General features: G+C 44.3%; 1 protein-coding gene across 1 annotated transcript; it reads right to left on the bottom strand.

The window, feature by feature from the left end:
• Nucleotides 1-1,584: 1,584 nt before the first annotated feature.
• Nucleotides 1,585-17,642, bottom strand: TMEM179 (transmembrane protein 179). The gene is made up of 4 exons (XM_033062283.2): nucleotides 17,191-17,642; nucleotides 12,795-12,932; nucleotides 11,168-11,246; nucleotides 1,585-10,272 (listed from the first exon to the last, which is right to left on the bottom strand). The coding sequence occupies exons 1-4, from the start codon at nucleotides 17,490-17,492 to the stop codon at nucleotides 10,093-10,095; spliced, it is 699 nt and encodes a 232-aa protein (XP_032918174.1). The 5' UTR covers nucleotides 17,493-17,642; the 3' UTR covers nucleotides 1,585-10,092.
• Nucleotides 17,643-20,417: the final 2,775 nt, after the last annotated feature.

Here is a 20,417-nt window from a genome sequence, read left to right as displayed (position 1 = left end):
AAAAATTCCATCTCCTGGGCCTACATTTCTTCACTGCTGCACAACTTCACTGTATACTTACCTGTTTTATTTCCTTCTCACACTGAAGCTCTTTTTCCATTCATCCATCCTGCTTAAACACTCACAAGTCCTTTTCCCTCTCTGCCCCTTCATTCTTAAGCCATCACAGCTTTATCCTCACCACCATGTGCTGGATGTGATTTCTCCTTATTCAATGGTTCAATGGCATTTTTTCTGGGTGTGACACCTTTATGAGTTTGGATCTCTAAAGTTACATTAAAATCATCTGTGTTGGCCATGCTGGGCAATATTTGTCCTTAGTACAACTCCTGAGAATTTCTCAATAGAGGTAAAAAGGAGAGAGAGTACATAATTTATTGCAAACAATGGAGATGCTCACCTGAATTCACACTGGAGCCAGCTTGGTGAATTGCTTCAGAAGTCAAAAGTTCTGCAGCCAACCAGCTCTGGGCAATTGTATATGAAGCTTGGAAATGGCCATGTTTTAGATGTAAATGACTGAAAGAGGGAGGGATGTAGGACAGGACCCTTGGGCAGTTTTTGAAGCAGACAGTGGGTAGGAGGCATTCCCAGGGTCTGGGGTGGCAGCAACAGAGGGCCAGGGGAGAGCAGCAGGTCTGTGCATGACAGTGGGCTAATGGCAATCCCTGAGGGTAGAAATGCAGCTTAAATTCCCTTATGCAGTGAGTAGGTAACTAACACACAGCAGAAATAAGCAGACCACAACAGAAGGGTGTTGTTTTGACAGTGTTCAGCACATTCCTGCAGTGTGAATGGATGGAGGGCAGCTGCCAACACCCTCTTCAGGCACATCAACAGCACCTGATTGCAGCAGCAGGGTATCCATACCCATACGATTAGAGGAGATAGAAAAAGACATAGGGAGATGAACTGGGATGGGTTTGCATTAACCTTTTGATGCACTCAGCATTAGCACCAGCAAAAGGCAGCCCCAAAGGCTGCCTCGAGTCCCCTCCTTCCCTTCATCTCTCCAACCCTGATAGTCTGGAAATGAGTCCATAGCAGCAATTGTAATTGCCATTTCTGCCTTTTGCCACTTAAAACAAGCAGAAGAGGTGGCAGCTTGTGACCATAAACGGGGTGTAACCAGCTGTCCTCAAGGAACAGCTCAGGAACCTATAAGATAATAATGTGGACTTGTTTCTTTTTGATTCCTTGCCCCAAGATAGGTGTTGGGAACCTTTAGGCCCAGCTCTGAAGAGAAAGACTGATCCTACATGAAGAAAATTAACCTGCTGGCATTTAGAAAATTGGGCTGTCCTGCAGCCCGAGGTCTCCCCTTACATTTGGTAACAAACTTCAGCTGCGTGTTGACACAGGCCCATTTTCTCCTGTCCTAATGGCATTAGGGTGAACTGCTGGAGAGGACACCAGAGGGGCTCAGGCAGCTGAGGAAGGTTGGGCATACCCTAAACTATACAAGTTGTGCCACAGAGAGGCTGGGGAATGAGTACAAAGACTCCGCCACTGACTTTGAGAACTTTTTTTTAATATTATATTGTAACAATTTAAACTCACCTTCAAAAAACAGGCACAGAAATATTGACTTTTCAAATCATTTATTTTTATATTTCACCAAATCATAGAAAGCTGATGCACTGTTCAGCAAAAAGCATCCATATATAAAACACATCAACTCGTTATCAGTAATGCTGGAGTGTACCACGTACACTGAACCCAGTCCAGCTCCTACTAAAGCCAGAGGAAACCCAGTGACTCCACTAGCAGAAGGATTGGACTCAGCATTTTTCTTTGCTGGGTGTTTACAAAGGGCTGTATTAAAATGCTAGTAAAAAGCTTCCCTTTTTAGACTGTATCAAAACAATAGTGAACCTCACTCCCTTTCGGGTTTTGTCAAACACATGCAATTAAAGCTCAAAATCAGCAGTAATTACACTGCAAAAGACCATACAAATCAACAGAGATAATATCCAAAACAGGCCAGGCTCTACCCTCAGCTCGTGTGGACTGGTGTGGCTGCTCACAGGATAATCTATGTACACTGGTGAGGGATCTGCTCCTCAACTGCTTTCACAAATTATGAAAAAGATTTCTCCCCAAATATCCATTGCAGGAACCTCTTTAGCAGCACAAAAAAATAAATAAAATAAAAAAAATAATCTCTTATAAAGCTTTTCCCACAGACAAAAGAGACAGTATAAGAGGAAGTAGCTCATGAATACATATATCAGAGGGCACATATTTCAGACAGGCTGAAATGCTTTCAGGCTCTGCACTGACAAGCAAGAAAGATTTGCTTCAGATCTTTGCAGGTGGTACCACACAAAACCACTAAACCTTTTAAAACTATGGGTGGTGATGAGCTACACTCACAAATGCTGAGTCTACAGAGATTGGGGAAGTATTTCCTTCCCCATGCAACTCACAAGCTGCACTGCACAAAGAGCCAGAGTAGGAAATCTGGATCTGCTCTCCTCCAAATCTGGTGGCAATGTCAGCACCCTGACACCAGACACCTGCACAGCTGGCACAGCTGGCTCTCTGCAGATGCTGACTTTAGGTCAGCCCATGCTTCAAGGGGATGCTCTGCAGTTTGTGAGCCCACACAAGCAGGTAGGGGCTGAGCAGGCCAAGCAAAGGCTGGAATTGGTGTCAATGCCTCTCCCTCATATCACAGCCCAAAAGCTGAAATCTCTCGCAGGAAATGCACTAACTCCTCATTAATTATTTCTGTTCAGATTGATGCCACTGTCCTGCACACCTCAGCTATCCTTGTCTTTTAGGAAGAGATGTGAGAAATAAGACTAAATCAGCTTGACAGCAATGAAATCCTCTCTGAAGTTTGCAGGAATGTTTTTGAAGATTAAAGGATGCAGAGGGAGGAAACTTCAGTGAAACTGTTGGGGAGTTTTGTTATTTTGTTTTGTTTTGTTTATAAACCTTCAAAAACCTCTCTGGAGTGTACTTCAGATCACAATGTATTGAGTTCTCAGTTGTGTAACTTGGGCTGTTTTAATTAGAATGTGTTTGACCAGAATTGCTCTGATACCATCAGTGTGCCCTGGCTGTGCTCCCCAGCAGAGTGGTCCCCCCTGGAAGGATTCTGTTCAGTTCAGAGCTTCTCAGCACCTCTGAGCAGAGGGGCTGCCTGCTGCTCTCAGGGAATGTGGTCTAATAAGGAGGCTGCCAGCAGCTTATGAAGTCAAATGCTGGACCCTGTTACAACAACCATGGTTAAAAGTGTTTCCAACAGCCTGGAAAGTGGAGTGGATTAACTGGTGCAATCCAAATCCTGTGTGTTCCAGGAAGATGTGCTGTGTTTCACACACAAACTGTTGGACTTCACAATGTAAATTGGAAAAAATAATTCTCTCTGCTGCAGGAGAGATGGGGTGAAGAGCTCTGGACTGTGTAATGTGGGATACCATGACAAACGGTTTTTTATGGTTTAACAAAGAGTTTTTCAAACAGTTTTTTATGGTTTAACATAGCACTTGTCTAACTCCACCAGGTTCCTGGAGAGACTGCTGGCACCAGCCTTGGAAACCTCCCAGAGCAACACATCACCCAAATCAGGCCTGGCTTATGTAAAGGGAAGGGTTCAGTGTCATGATCCAGAGAGGCTGAATGAGAACAGGGAAAGTCCATGTTTGCTTTTCTTATTTTTTGACAAAGTTTGTCATAGAGACTGCAATTTTTTTCACATTCATAAATACACTTCGGAGTCTGTATCCACAGTGAAGTCAAATTTGCCCAAATCTTGGGGGAAACGAGGAAAGCAAGGAGGAGATGAAGAGTACTTTAGTCTCAGGGCAGTTTACTCACTTGTGTGAGAAATCATCCAAGATACCAACTGTACTTACAAATCATTCTCATCTCCTGGCAGGTTGTCTCAACCTTCATTTACAACACAGTCGAGTGGGGAACAAAACCTTCTCATGTTCCCAACATTATACAAATAATTCCAGCTATTTCAGTGAGCAACTCTTGCTTCCAAGTAGTTTATCTCCTTGACAAACACCAGAGCCACAACTCTAAATCATTGTTATTTAGGAATTTCAAGCCAAGTGGAAGAGCTCCAGGAGGAGGATTCGAGGGAGGTCAAGGATAACCTTTCATGTCTAACAAATTGCTGTTGTTGGCTTTTTATTTTGGTGAGAAAAAAATAAATTTAAAAATCCCAAACCAAAATTATATCATTATTTGAGCAATGCAAAGTGCTATTCACACAGCACTTCTCGGGTACTTAAGCCGTTTTTTAGCAATGAGGATTTTACAGGAAGCTAATAAGCATTAAATCCTAAATCCTTTAGCTGTCTATGGAAATAGGATTTAGACTCTCACATGGAATCAGGTTTTTTTCTCTACTGTGTGCAATAACAGTTCAAGCAGTTATAGCAGCTAAGAGAGGTAGAGGTCTTTAAGCACTCGGGTGAATACATTCACATTAATCTACGTTTGCAATAGCAGTTCAATTACACTCTTTGGCATGGACAAAAAAACTAAAGAGAAAGCATGGCTTTGTTAATACTCTTCCCAACAACAGCATGGAAAGACACTATTCATTAAATGTCTGCACTGAAATACGCAGTACTTGCCATATCTTAAGTAAATTCTGTTCTAACCTCTCAGAAACAAATGTTAATTTTTCTAAGAGAATGCAGCTCCCTTCTATGTCAGGAGAGCATCAATGTGTTGTCATCTATGCAGTTCTTAACTTCATAAATTACTGAGTTGAATTTTGTATTTAAAAAAGGAATCCACTAAAATAACATTTAGGTGCATATACATGAGTGTTAAACACAACTCAGGCTAGTTCTGCTCCTTCTTATGGAGGACAAAAATAGAAACATGTACTTCAAGGCACTAGTGCCATGAACAGAAATAGTTTTAAAACAATTTCTGTGCTTATGAAGTTACATGAGCATTTTTTCACTGCAGGTAAACCATTCCTCTTCCCAGATTGCCCAACCAGAAGGAAAGGATATTTGTGGCCTCCAAAGCAAACATTCCAAGAGATAAAAATGGCTTTTTCCACCAGCAAAGGAAATGGTCTGAAGCACAGATTTAGGATCTGGATACAGCCAGGATGCTCATTCGCTCAAGGATAATCGGGCCATTGATAGAGAAAAAAGAAAAGTTTTGTCACAATCCAGACTGGTTTTTCACTGCCAGTCTTTCCAGTGTAAATTACTGTCTGGATTTTTTTTTAAATTAAAATTTAAATGGTAAAAGTGATTTTACATGCAGAATGTTTGGGAAGGCTTTGTAAAAGGAAGATGACAAAACCCACATACACCAAACATGACTGTAAAGTGTGAGCTTCTCTTCCTTGCAGCTCTGCTTCCATCCTAAACACCACATAGGTTAAATCAGCAGTGTTCCATACTGGGGAGTGAAGGCCTTGAAGGGAAATCTGACTGCTCCTAACTGGACTAATTTAGGCTAGCAGCAGGACATTACTTAGATAAAGGGGAGGAATTAAAACACCTGCAAACCTGCATTAGAAAATCACCTCAGCCTGTGGGAGGTTATGCATTGGCAATGCTTTCCTACTCTGCCCACATCACTTCCACCTCTGGGTATCATCATCATTGTCGTTGCACAAGTCCCAGTACTGAGTAAAAGCAAGTGTAAAAATTTAAGGCATTCAGCGACTCCTCCAGCTGAAGTTACCTGTTAAGAGAAGAGCCTTTATCCCATCACAGAAGAGCAAGGAACTATTTCTGGCATTTATCTGTGTGCATTGTACACACACAGAGGATGCTTTCATGACAAGGTACACTCAATCATCCATCACTGGGCATTTTAACACTTCCTTTTTTAAGGGACCATAGAATCACTGCTATAGCACGAATGTGTCCTTCAGTTTATAAAGTAAATCATCATGCTCTTATTTTTGTGATTCTCACTGGAATTTCACAGATGAAAGATGCCTCAAAAGTTAGTGGAATGTTTTGAGCATAATGCACTCATGAGGAAGCTCTGTTCCAAAAGATGGCTGCAGCTGTTTCTCCATTATAAAAAATAGTAATAAACAGCATTGATCTAAAAAGCTCAGATGACAGTTGTTAGCTTAGATTCTTCTAACCCAATGAGAACTGCTGGCAGGGAATTGGTGGGGAATTTAACCTCAGATTGGAACAACAGAATCATAGTGTGGCAACAGCCCAGTGCCTTGGAAAGCCCACAAAGCTTTTTCCTCTTCTACCATGTGACAATAAATAAATAAATAAATAAAAGTAGAAGTACCACACAGTTTTCCAGTTCCTTGAATACAACTCTTGTTAGAGTGTTCCCAGAGGCCTGCCTTTGGACATGGCAAATTGAAGGTATTGAAATGTCACAGAAATGCAACATTTGACTCAGCCCCACAATGTGCTGGTTGGCAACGGATGACTAAAAGCAAGCATCAGAAATGTACAAAAGAGAAAAGTGCATGAGAGAGACCATAGGTAGGTCTGTATGTGTGCAAAATTATAACACAATTCTTACACGTTTTCAGCCCTAAGTGCCCAAGCTTTAGGTGAGGAGGTTGTGGAAAACTTAGTGCAAATAAAAAACACCAAGCGTGTCCAATTGTGGAGAGCCAGGGTAGTGCAGGAGGGTATCTTCCCCAATAACTTGCAGCTGTACTGATTGCCAAAGAAGTAACATCTGTGCCTGGCCGATCAGTCTCGAGGATATTAAGGAATAGGTCAGTTTTCTGTCAGATACATAAGCACTTGAAGTTGGAAACATAGAGATCAGAAGGTTGCTGGCTGTGCTGTGAGGAGCTATGTGGTTGTGTAAGGGCCAGATAAGGTAAGATAATGTAGTATGAGGGATGGTCTAGGGCTAGGTGGCTGGGACAGGGATAGCTTGGGGTAGCCAGTCATGCAGAATGATAGAAGGAAGCAAAGATATGTGAAACTGTCCATAAGAAAAGGAATCAGTATATGGTGCTGATTAGAGAATGGAGTCAATTAACAGAGAGGTCTATGAGATAAGGAGACAGAGTTGTACAGAACTAACAGAGAGGCTTATGAGAAAAAGAGACGTCTTTTATAAGAAAAAGGTCTATAGAAGAAAATGAGTTGAGTTCAGAGTTGTATGAGAATAAGGGCTGAAGGTGAAAATATGTAGAGTGAAGCCTGGTAAAGAATGCCAGTGAGAGAGCTGATGGTGTTTCCAGCCCTATCTGTCTTGCCTTAGCTGTGACATCCAATAACTGGGAGTTACAGGACATCCTTCCTCCCCTTGTGTCAGCCAGAGAGCTTCTCATACATTGTCTGCCTTCTGACTCATAAACGGCTTCCATCAAAAACAGCTCTGCTTTTAAGCATCACTGATGCTTGCAAGGGGGTACCAGCCTCACCCCACCTGGTCAAGGCAGGGAAGCCATGAAAAACAGACTGAGATTAACATGGAACTCATGAAGAGCTTCAGCCTCTTTTTATTTTGCATGGCAACTCCAAATCCAGGACCAGTGTTTGCTGCTTCTCATGGAAGTGGAAAGGAAGAAAAAGACCTTGAGACAGGAGAGGTAGAAGAGAGCATGAGCTCCAGATGTAAGCAGCATCCTCTCTTTCAGAACCAGAGACAAGGCTTGGGCCCTGGTACCTCAGAGCCAGAACCACAAGAAGATGCTTGTTACTATCTGCCTCATGGCTCTTCAAACCCTCAGGCAACACCAGGAACAGTGGTTCCAACCCACAGGTTACTTCAGCCTAAGCCTGATTTGGCATACACATAAAATGTATTATACAAAGCAGCAGCATGGCTCCACACAAGGAGTAAGGCATGCACTGAAGTAATTTGTGGGAAGAGACATCACTGCTGAGTGAAAGTGAGACTGCCTTTCACAGCTGGGGAAACGAGACCCAAGCTCTTCTTCAGCATATGAAGAAGGTCATTCCCTGGCAATGGACTCAGGTACTTGCAAGAGTGTATCACCTATTAGAGATAGAGTAATTTAGGTTGAAAGAGACCTTTAGGATCATCCAGACAAGCCTTTAATCTGGCACTGCAAAGGCTACCACTTAACCATGTCCCTCAGTTAAATATGCCCAGGGATGGTAACTCCACCATTTCCCTGGGCAGCCTGTTCCAGTGCTTGACAACCCTTTCAATGAAGAGATTTTTCTTAATATCCAAACTATTAGACCAAATGAAATTTTTAAAGAGTCACTCTGACAGTCCTGATATCTGAATTTTACATTGGAATTAATTAACTTGATCTCTGATTCCCTCTCCAGGAGTACTGCTCTGATGTCAACTCCCAACCACAAAAAAAGTCACCACTGCAAAGCTTTCAAAGGAATTACATTCTCTTGTGGGCAGAAATCATGCTGAAGAACAAGACCTCTCTACAGAAAGCTGTGGCCAGCTGGGGTTAGAAGCAATGTTCACAGGGCTGGTTCACTGCTTAGGGCCCATGGAGGGTTTTTTCTCTAAACCTATGAGAACATTTTGGCAGTTAAATACACTGTCAGATTTTTTGCTCTAAAATGCTTAATAATTGAGGGATTTGTCATCAAATTCTGTTTCAATGAAATGCTTAAGCTGGTACTTAACTAAGCATCACAGAGTCCCTAGAAGACAACAGTAAATCTGCATGGTTGTGCTAACCCCAGGCTTGAGCTCTGATGTGGTAGAAGCCTGCTGTCTTCTCTCCCCTCATTCTGATTTACCAGGTCATATAATCGTGTGTGGCTTGAAATTCTGTCACAATAAATTCAGTCTCAACTCAAACACAGGTACCACAGGCAAGGTGTGGTACTCCCAAAAAAGTCTTTGACCCAAACTTAGTTGTTTGCCTAAGTTTTCTGCTGATTTGGGCTCTTCTGTGTAATGTGTACCTGGGGATAAACGCTTAATTCTAGTACAACTTAGTTCTCTGCCATGCAAATCCCACACTCCTCTGAGTGACTCTTCCTAATTTTCAGAGCTGCCTCTGATCTCAACAATTCACCTGATTTGTTAAGCACTGGCCAAGCAAAACTGAAAGCAACAGCACAGTCACCAGTGAGCTTTGTGTAAATAGAAATTCTTCTTCCTTTTCACAGCAAAATTCACCTGTCCTGGAACTCCTGCCCATGAGTGGGGAGAATGGATCCATTCAGCACTAAACTACCTATAAAATAGCTCAGCTGTTTGAGCTCCTTGCTATGTTTATATATAGAAGCCTACAATGCAAATGCTTACAATAATTTTGAATATCCTATATGAAATAAATATCACAAATAAATTAATATTCAAAACAGAATAGTATACAATGTTAGGCACCAAGTTACATTTATAAATGCACAAGCATTAATACTATCTATTCAGCTTAATTTCTTAGTGTGCAAGCTTCAGCAATTTCTAGCTACACTTTACTTCAGAATTCATAATAAATGCTGGTCATGCCAAAATCTAAGAAGAAACAAAACCACAAAAGTTCTCAATCATCTTTCCATATTATACACAGCTTTTGACAGGTGCTGTGATAATATGTGGGCTTCATGGAATTCATAAACATTGTCCAATATTAAATATCAAGTCTGAAATACAGGTCTCCATGTTTTAAATAAAATCAGAGCAGGAGCAACTTGTTTGTCAGCACTGCATCTATACACAGCAAAAGCAGAGACAGCAAGAGCCTGCACCCAAACCAGAGCTGCAGAGAGAACAGGGGCAGCTTCACTGGAAAAAGGGAAGAGAGGGACAGGGAAGGGACTGAACGCAGCTCCAGTTACAACTGTTGTTGGAGAATAGTTTGAAGAAATAGCCTGGACTCTGTAGCCTGGTCTTGCCAGCTCAGTCCTCAAAAATGGCTCTTGTCCCAAAAGCCAGCAATGGCACCTGGGAGCCCTGGTGACAAGGGCAGGTTACAAATTTTGCCTGCACAGGACAGAAAGTTTGCTATGCCACAGGCACATAGGGTAGTTCATTCTCTTTATCCTAATATCAGTATTTCTGCCAACAATTTCTCATGGGGGAAGTGAGTGATTCACAATTATATTTCATTTCAGGAAAAGATCTCACACACTCAATACCCTGACTCAACTTCAGCTCACACTACTGAATAATAAAATCTAGATCCTGCCCTGGAAATTTCCTTACACTTTAGATCATGCCACTTTTGTCATCTTGCAAAGAGGATCGTGAAGGGGATCTTCCTAGCAACAGCTCCTTCTCATGGATCAGGCTATCTAGCAGGTCCTCCTGTCTGTAGTTGTGATAAACCTTCAGGAAAGCCAGGATGGTAATTGCCAGCCAAGTCAGCCAGGCAGCCCACAGACCAAACTAGAGAAGGAAAGAAATCATAAAGAGGTCAGTACAGTATTGTGAAAACAAAGTCAGCTGTCCAGGGGATTATGAAAACCTCAGCTGGACCAAAACCCATGGAGTCATGCCAAGCTAAATCCGGGGAGGTCCTGGGTTCTTCCTAAAAAGGAGTCACTCTTATGGCATATCTCTTTCCTAAATGTAGTTATGCCTGAGCTGGGCATCTAGATGGCAATGTTGGTAACAAAGACACAAAATTGGCTCGAGCCCAAGAGGCAGGGTTACCTCAAGGAATGCTCCAGGCAGGTTAATGCCTCTTTCCATGATGGGACTATAATCCCTGCAAAATTAGTATGTGTTCATGTCCCATGTTCACTGACTGATCATTGACTTAGAGCTAGAATAGTCACCAGAAAGGCCTGACAGCCTTAGAGGTCTAATTCTCACGGATTCATCAGAATACAGCCCTATCTGAATGAATTAATCTTTGATTATTTTCAGTGGTCTGATATTTATATAGCTTAGGTGATCTCAGTCAAACTCAAGGAGGGCAAAACCAGGAACCTCAACAACGTAGTGCAGGTCAGAAATTATTTTGCACAGTAATGAAGAGATCCAGAACACAGAGGGCTACAACTTTTGCAGACCTCATCCTTTGGATAAACAATGAGTTTTCTGTTGTGGTTAACAAGATCGGTGTTGGGCGAGGCATTGATATATCTGTATTCAAAACTGTCTGTTTAGAATTTAAAATGTAAATGTGCCCATCACTGTCATTCTGATTCAGCACTTGCTGAAGTCAGTGGAAACATTCCCATTGATTTCTGACAATGGTAGTTCAGCTCCAGCAATCCCAGGTCAATAAGCAAATGGCAAATGAACTGGAATAGAACCATGACTTAGTCTGACCTACCTGCGCAATAGCAAATTGGTCATAGAAAGCAGAGTTTTCCAAGTTCAGCTCAAGATCTATATCCTGCAATTCTTCACAGCTACCCAGAAAGGCATTTGGAAGGGAAAAACAAAAGAAGAAGATTATTTAAGAAACTCCAAGTAAACGAAACATAAAATGAAGCAACATAATAAATGTATTTTGAACAGTCACAATGGCAGATTCTATCAGAGGATATTTTAGTTATTGCAATCATCAGGTTGTTTGCTGATCTTCTCTAAAACTAAGATAAAAATTACTTTCTTTTACAAAAAATAAAAAAAATAGAAAAGTGCAGTTATGTAAGTGACAACACAAATCTTCCGTAAGTGGAATTGCAATAGTTATTATGAACACAGCATCCTTAAATCCCTCTTTCCCACTGCCCCCTCACCCCCCACAGATCTGCCCCTGGCATCACCCCAGGTTGGCTGTTTTACCCCTCAATGAAATAAAGTGTATGATCCTCTGTTACCTTTTGACTTCATCAGGAAAAGCCTCAGAAGAAGGAAATGTGTTTTTGTTTCGGATGCTCCAGCAAGGAGACGATACTCTGATGGTAAGATAGGGGCTGCCTACAGATTTTACAAATAACTTGGACCATTACTGGTGTGAAAAAAATCCCAGGATTTTGAGGTTGTCATTCTATCTCTTGGTTGATTTCTGCAGCCTCTTCTCTCTCCTTTTCAGTGCTGTCGGTCATCTTGGGTTCTTACCCGAATATTCGATTAGATGGTTTTTGTAACTGAATTTTTAACCGAACATTCGAGTAATTCGATTAATCGTTGCAGCCCTAAACAGAACATTCACTATGGCATTTTACAACATATGACAATGTGCAACATAAATGTATGCTTTAAGTAGTACATTTATTCAATATCATATGACATAAAATGTCACTTTTTGCTCTCCCTTCATCATTATTTGTTTGACAGGACCAAATCTTCCTCAACTTATCATGTTTCCTGTAAGGAGCATAAGCATCGTGGGACACAGTGGACCATTTTTGGAGCTGTACATTTTGTGACTGTAACAAAGCACCAGCCATCTGTACTCTGCACTTACAAAGTGCTTTCCATTCTGTGGCTCTCAGGGCATCCACAGCATTGCTACAAGGCAAGGAACTCCAACCCAGATTTTTTGTCTGACGATGAGCTGTAGCACAGGTAGGATTAGTGACTTGCCTGGTGTCACACAGTGGCTTGGGGGCAGAACCAGGATTGCAAGCCAGGAGCCCTGAGCCCCAGCACCCTGCCCTGCTCACAAGGCCATACTCCCACCATTCTTAGAAAAACTCCAAATCTAGCATTCCTTTGGAAATAAAAAATTTTAACATAATGGATTTGTTTTTCATATGATCATGATTCAAAGAGACCACAAAATATGATGGAAACGCACTTTTCTTTGTGGGCTTTACATAAACAAACAAAAGAAGTTTGATTTGCCTTTTTTTTTTTGTTCCACATGAAAAAAGCCTGGATTTTCATATTACAGATGCCTCCTCCCCCTCGCTCACCTTGTGTATAATAACTACACTTCATAACACCAGAGTTCAATTGTGCCTATATGAAAAAAACAAAAGGAATAAAATGTATTCTTCAATACTAACCTATTTGGCATGCTTCCTTTTTCAGTAATTGCATCACACCACATGTTAAATCCTACACTCACTATAGTGCTGGCAATAAATGTGATGAACACCACAAAGGCGCTGATCAGCAGATTCAGGAAGGCGTAAAAGAAAGAGCTGTAATAAAAGGGAAGAAAAATGCAACTCATAAACAGCTGAAACACAACATCAGCAGTCTCTAAGCAGCACAGAGTGGGCACAAAGATATCAGTTTCCATTTGAAACACATCTTTAATTAAGAACACCTAATATGTTGAAACACTATGGACTTGATTTTGAGTCACATTACCTTCACTTGCAAATGCTTTTGATTTTGATTTCTTTTTAACCATAAGAAGATGTGGCTTTGTATAATAAGTGGTGATTGCTCATACACAACGTGGCTTTCATTAGCTATAATGATGAAAATCACCATTGTTAAAATAAATGTCATTAGCTCAAATTATGTAGTAACTGGAGCTAAAATTATTTCATGACTTAAGTGATAATTGGGACAAAAATTGCTTAGGAGAGGGAAACTAAAAATAAAAACACAGAACTGATAGCTATAATCATTTTAAGCAATGTAACACAAGGTACTGCCATCACAGGACACGAATCTCAGTTTTATGGGCAATTTGCAGAGCGGGCCAGCTTCTCCTGGGATTTCTCTGCCTTTGGTGTCAGTATGCTATGTCTGCCAGCTGAATATCAATTTACCTCAGCCCCATTAAATCTGCCCAACCAGGGCCTGCCCTCAGCACGTGCTGTGTTTGGAGTGGGATGGGTGGGATGCTAACAGATGTCCCATTAGGCCATGGAATCACTCACTTATTTTCCAGCCTCACTGTTTGACTCTGTACCTGAATTCTAGCTGTGAAAAGTTTCTAATCCCAGTCATTTGGCAAAGCCCTTCTCTACTTGAAATGAAGTGGTTGTTTAGAATAGAACACCTTAGAATGTCATGTTATGTAAAAGCTGGACATATGCTCCAGGTTGGAAAAAGTCTGGCAGCTCCAGGAGGCAGGTCATCCTATTCAGAGTGCGTGGTAAAGATGAATATGACAAATTTCTCACCAGTGCCACTCATTGTGCTGGTGATAGATGGAATCTAATCACCCCAGAGAAGGAGAAAAAACCTCAGTCACTTCTTTTCTCTGGTTGCTCATTAAATGAAAAGCCAAGAGGCTTTTTAAATAAGTGTATGAGTCCTGGAAGGTTCTAGGCTGGATAATCCTAATTTCTGCAGGTTATGCATGATACATTTGTGACCTCAGGAGAATCTCTTTAAAATGAGATGAAGAAGCAATTATCAGTGGAGTCAGGATGTTTGCTCCTGGGTTGATGTGGCTTCAGAGGGGCTGTCTAGACTCTCTCAAAAGTGACAGTTGTCCCACCCCAAGACTGACAGAAAAGAAGTGAAATAAACCACTTCAAGAAGTGCCCCTATAGACTGTCAGGATACCTGACTTCTGGATGAACAATAAGCTGAATCCTGCTCTGGTTTAGCTGGGCTTGCTGAAGTAGATCAGCTCACCTCTGCTGTGTGCTGGGGTCCCCCATACAGTGAGAGCTGCTACGAGCATACCAGCTTTTTGCATGCTCTCTGCCCTGACTTCACACATAGCCTGGATTTCATCCCAAGCATTGCTAAAATCAGATATCTTCTGTATGCACCTTAGTATGGTATGCTGGCCTGAGATACAGAAAAGACTTGAGCTCTTCACGGAATGAAACAGACTTGGTACCAGAATTATCAAGAGCTCTAGGAAAGGAGCAGTTACCAGGACTATTCAGTGGGTCATCACACCCAGGATCTCCAGCTCCCCCTCTGTTTCCTATCCTGCAGCAAAAGAGGTTCCATGGCCCAGGATCTGACCTTCCACTGCCAAAGCAGGGCTGAGCCTTGCACTTGATTTGCATCTGGCAAGAGTAACCATCACCAATGCCAGGGCATCCAGATAGAAAACTCTTTGTCTCTCTAGCTCACCTGATTTTTCCTCCTTAGATTAGAACTTCAAGCTATGCAGACTGAGTGAATGTCCCTTAATAATAAATGTTTATGCTTAAAGTTGCTTTGCAATCCTGGCAATGAAGTATCTCAGTTATACCTCTACCCTTCAGCTGAGCTGAAGAGCCCCAGGCTGCTGAGGCAAGGGGTGATTTAAGAAGGTTTTCCAGCAGTCATAACTATCTGTCAGCAATCATTCAAAGCCATGAAAGATGTAAAGGGTGCTAACTAACCCTGACTGCCTCTGCTGGCTCACCCTGGAGCTGTGATCCTGCTCAATAGGACCATCAGTTATGACACTCTGGTTCTTCCTCAAATACCTCTAATCAGAACAGACAATTATCATGTATGGTGAGGAGCTCACATTTATCTCTCCAAACAAACAGAAATGGTTTTGCACCCATTTGAACCATTAACAAATGGCTGTCTAAAATCAGGACAGAGTGTGCCCTGCCTGCTTTTCATGTAGTGACTGATGTGGTACAGGACAGACCCTCCTTCTTACCAGGAAACTGCTGTTCCCAAGCATCTTGCCGTGTTTTACCCTCCTGTCATCTGTGGTTATCATCCCAACTTGTTCCATCTTGGTTGCCCATCACCCCATGGCCTTCTGCCTTTCTTGCCTGGAGCAACTAGGAACAATGTTATAAACTCCCAAAGGAGCATAAAAGCAGCTTCTAAAGGGACACTTTTCAGGGGCCTGCCCACCAGTTCTGAAGTTAATAGCCACCTTTGGAAGCAGGCCAAACATCTAATCCAAATGTCATCATTACAGGGTTTTTACTGTTGGTTTCTTTTAAAAATTAGCTGTGTTGAGATTCAATTAACCTTCTATAGATATTGAATCACCTGAGGAAGCTGAATTCAAAGATATTGAGTATGTGGTTGTACTTAGTGTAAGGTAAGTTTTAAATGGAATAAGTTTCTGGTCAATACTTACTACAGCATGTTTGAGGCAGGATGAGAGTGGCTGGAAAGAGCAATAAAGACAACACTGCTACCCAGTCTCCAGGATTACCAAGCCCAGATGTAACAACCCCTTCCTTACTCAAGAAACCTCTAGTCCAAACAGACCTGGGCAGGAGTGATTTACCCTTGGCATGGTTCCTAAACCATGGGAGAAATATTTTCCTAGTTTAAACAGTCCAGCCCCAGCGCTGTAGCACCCAGAGCCTGGGTTACCTGCATCAGGGCCTCTGTCCTCTCAGGCCACCAGGGAGGCAAGCACAGAACATCTCCATGCTCCTGAGCTGCTGCCTGGCCACCAAGCCTCTCAGTACACCTGGGGTGGGATCCCCTTGGTTTGTCTGGAACCAGCTGTCAGTGCTGCCCTGAGAGCATCAGCGTTGCTGTCACGTCGTAACCAAGCAATAGTTGCTGTCTGCAATTGCTGCCGTGTTCACAACAAAAGCAGCACAAAAAATAGAGGGGAGGCACCAACTTCTCCCTTCTGGCCCCCACACAAACAGCCATGTTGTTTCAAGGTTTTTCACACAGCCAGTGTGTGAAAAATCTGGGGAAGGCCTTCTTTGGCATGGATACACACCTGTGTAGTGGGCCCATGGTCAAGAGCCCCAGCCTCCAGCATCACCCCACAGCCCCCAAATCCTTCCATGCCCACAGCGGCTGAGTGGCCAAAGGGCAGTGAGCGCACAGCAGTGGATCTGACCCCCCTCCCCAAACACTGCACAGGAGCATCCTGCAGAGAGGGCCCTGGGCACACTGGGCAGTGCAGGGTGTGCAGACACGCACGGGCAGTGCAGGGTGTGCACACACACACATGGGCAGTGCAGGGTGTGCAGACACGCACGGGCAGTGCAGGGGGTGTGCAGACACACATGGGCAGTGCAAGGTGTGCAGACACACATGGGCAGTGCAGGGTGTGCAGACACACACACGGGCAGTGCAAGGTGTGCAGACACACACTGGGCAGTGCAGGGTGTGCACACACACACTGGGCAGTGCAGGGTGTGCAGACACACATAGGCAGTGCATGGAGTGTGTGCACACACACACGGGCAGTGCAAGGTGTGCAGACACACACTAGGCAGTGCAGGGTGTGCACACACACACTGGGCAGTGCAGGGCTATGTGCAGACACACACACGGGCAGTGCAAGGTGTGCAGACACACATGGGCAGTGCAGGGGTGTGCAGACACGCACGGGCAGTGCAGGGGGTGTGCAGACACACACTGGGCAGTGCAGGGTGTGCACACACACACATGGGCAGCGCATGGAGTGTGTGCAGACACACACGGGCAGTGCAGCCCCTCTCCCCAAACCCCTCTGGGCAGCAGCACGGCCTGGGTGTGCAAAGCCCAGCGCTTCACCCCCTCACTGCTCCCAGCCTGTGGCAGGGATGGGCTTACCCCAGCGATACTTACTCCTCGTGCCCTTTGCAGAGGAAGAAGAGGGTCCTCCAGGCCTGCACTGTGGCCAGTAGCAGGGAGAGGAGCCCGGTGAAGATGCTAAAGCGGCAGGCAGCCTCAGGGCCCCACTCCTGCACCGTGAAGCGCTGCCGCTCCACGGTCAGGTTGGCGTTCAGCCACATGCCCTCGGTGAAGAGCAGGCACCGGCCGTGGAAGTCGTTGCCATTCTCGGAGAGCGGCACCACCACGATGAAGCTGAAGAGAAAGGCCAGGAAATAGCAGATGCACTGAGCGAAGAGGAAATTGCTGAGCGCCATGTCCGCGGCTGTGCGCAGGCAGAGGGAGGGAAGGAGGGAGGGGTGGAGGGAGGGATGCAGGAGGAGGGATGCAGGAAGGATGCAGGAGGGAGGATACAGGACGAAGGGATGGAAGGAGGAGGGATGCAGGAGGGAGGGATGCAGGAGGGAGGGATGTAGAAGGGAGGGATGCAGGAGGAGGGATGCAGGAGGGAGGGATGCAGGAGGAGGGATGCAGGAGGGAGGGATGCAGGAGGAGGGATGCAGGAGGAGGGATGCTGGAAGGAGGGATGCTGGAGGAGGGATGCAGGAGGAAGGGATGCAGGAGGAGGGATGCAGGAAGGAGGGATGCTGGAGGAGGGATGCAGAAGGAGGGATGCAGGAGTGAGAGATGCAGGGGGAGCGATGTGAGGTGGGACGCGGGGAGGATGGAGGGATGCAGGAGGAAGGCAGGTTGCAGCAGTAGGCGGTGGGCAGGGAGGGAGGATGCGCAGTGCAATACAATGCAATGCACCGATGCCTCCTCCGGACACGGCTGCTCCCTCTCCCGCAGCCCGAGCTGCCCCGTGAATGGTTTCGGGGCTTGTAGGGGAAGAGGGGAGCGGAGAGAGGAAGAGTTGTAGTGGGGTATCCCTCTTCGGGAAAATCTGGCTGCTACTACACCCCAGCACCCAGGGGGTTAAACCAGTCTGCATCTCCAGCAGGGCTGGGGACCACCAGTGGGGATCCCCCTAATGACACAGAACACTGGTGTCACCCCTGTTGATGGCCATTACACACACACACAAATACCCAAAACCTGCAAACTGGCTTCATGCCAGCTGCTGGATCCCAGGAAATTTTGACCCAAGTTTCTAAAAATCTGGCCCCCAGCCTCAGATGTGGCAATAACAGACAGTGTGCACAGCCACTCTGGCACCTACTGACCCAGTGGTTTTGTTCCTAGCACAGGTGGTCACCCCTCTACCAAGATATTGCAAGGGGAGCAGAGGCTCACCAAAAGTGGAATAACTTTTCCTGAGCTTTGGTGTCGTTTAGGGACTGCCTGGGATTGGGATCAGCTCTGTTATCCTCTGGCTGGCAGGTGGAGCAGGGCTGAAAGAAAATAACCTTAAGCATATTCCTGCTGGACACCAAGCTGAGAACAGACCAGCACAGCAATGAGACATGCATGGCAGGAACAGATGGCATTTTATTCCCAAGGGTGAGCATCCACCCTGCTCTGCATTGCCAGTGAGCAGCTCCCTGCCCCACACCATGCTTGGGAGGACATCAGAGCACCCCATCTGCTGTAGGGCCCAAAACTGCAAAGCCACGATGCCAGAAAACAAAAGGCATCAGAGAGAGGAATGTGAGTAGAGCTCAAATCACTCTGGCACAAAAATCCAAATTAATCTGACCTCAAGTTATAGTTTCTGTACAATCCAAATTTCATTTTTCCATCTCAGCATGAATCCTCTCTCCAGCACGAGACACCACAATTAATGTCCAATTCCAAGTAAAGTAATTTCCTAATCCAATTTCCAAACCACATCCAGTCTGAGATCAGCTGCAGGTCTCAAATCACTTCTTAATCCCAGGGCTGTTTACGCTCATTTTATCACTGTGCCACTTCCCAGGCAGTGTTTAGAAAAGCAGATGAGGGACAGAGACCCCAAATATAGTGCACATGGGAATTCAGGCTGGTGTATCCATTGGGCAACCAAACAATTATTTTTTCTATGCTGTTAAGAGGTCACAGATACAGTCCTGAGGAAGGCACTGGAGGGATTCTCAGAGAAGACATTAATTCAGCTTCATTGCAAATCATTTGTAATACATATTACCTTGAAATCTCTCTATATCTGTGCAGGGGAAGAATTTCTTCGATAAAAACTTTTGTCAGTATAAATGAAATGTATCAGACCAGTTTTCTGATCCTTACCCAGCTCTGATCATCAAAAATTGTATTTCAGTTTTGTAAGATGAGTTATAGAGCACTGACCTGACCCTGTGGGGATAGACATGTGCTCCTAACAGAAAATATTTTGCAGATATTTCAGTCTATTGGTAAGGAGGAAAGTTTATTGCTCTTAACCTTGCTTCTAAGAAATGCTTGGTTCCCAAAGGGTTTTGTCCTTTACCTGTAAAGAAATCAGACCCAGATTGAGATGGAAAACTCTTTTCTTTGAAATGTGACATGTCAGATTTGCCAGATAATGTTTTCTGAACTTAACTTGGGAGGTCAGCACCAACATAAAAGCCCAGTTATTGCTTACACTGGAGCCCACAGAAGGGGCCAGCAGATGCCAAGGGCTCTTTGCCTTGGGCAAGCCCAGTGCTCAGATCTCACCAGCAGCAACCACGGGCTCTGCAGCACGAGGGTTTTTGCAGAGGTGAATGCAGGGGTCACTTGTAGAGCAGATAAAGTTGTCTTTGCTGACAGGCTAATTCAAGCGAGCATTTATTGGAGAGTTTCAGAAAACACAGACAGGCATTTACAAATGTGAGCAGACATGTAAAACAGCTGCACTTTGCAGGCTGACAACTGCTGGAGCACAGGACTTGGTCTTTAGCAGTGACCACACACTGGAGTGAGCAAAGGGATAGAAATAAAACCTGTCAGCCATCACTTTGGCAGCTGCCTGGATTTCTCATACTCTTCTCTCATGTAAATCCTAAAAAAGTCCTGCTAGGCTGGAACTGGTCTCAGAAACATGGAATTGTTTCAGTGGAGTACATTGGATAGGCTTACTTTTCTCAGCGTGGTGAAACTGAGGGAGAAAGGCAAGGTGAATGATGATTCATTCTCTTATCACAGGGAATGGAGGACATTATATACACAGGCAGCAAAATCTCTGAAACAGAGGAAAAGATGCACATTTTTCTCACTGCACATAATTGTTCCGTGGCACAAATCACGGGACACTGCAGAGGCCAAAAATAAATGCTGGTGCAAAAAGATAT

Source organism: Catharus ustulatus, chromosome 6, assembly GCF_009819885.2.
Source record: "Catharus ustulatus isolate bCatUst1 chromosome 6, bCatUst1.pri.v2, whole genome shotgun sequence".
In the NCBI taxonomy this organism is placed as follows: Eukaryota; Metazoa; Chordata; class Aves; order Passeriformes; family Turdidae; genus Catharus; species Catharus ustulatus.
This window is presented reverse-complemented; position numbering and strand designations above follow the sequence as displayed.

Coding starts and splice junctions, on each gene's coding strand:
- TMEM179 (XM_033062283.2), bottom strand. CDS start 17,492: ATGGCGCTCAGCAATTTCCTCTTCGCTCAGTGCATCTGCTATTTCCTG. Junction 12,933..17,190: donor CTCTGCAAAGGGCACGAGGA/GTAAGTATCGCT, acceptor CTTTTATTACAG/CTCTTTCTTTTACGCCTTCC. Junction 11,247..12,794: donor AAAGGAAGCATGCCAAATAG/GTTAGTATTGAA, acceptor CTTTCTGGGTAG/CTGTGAAGAATTGCAGGATA.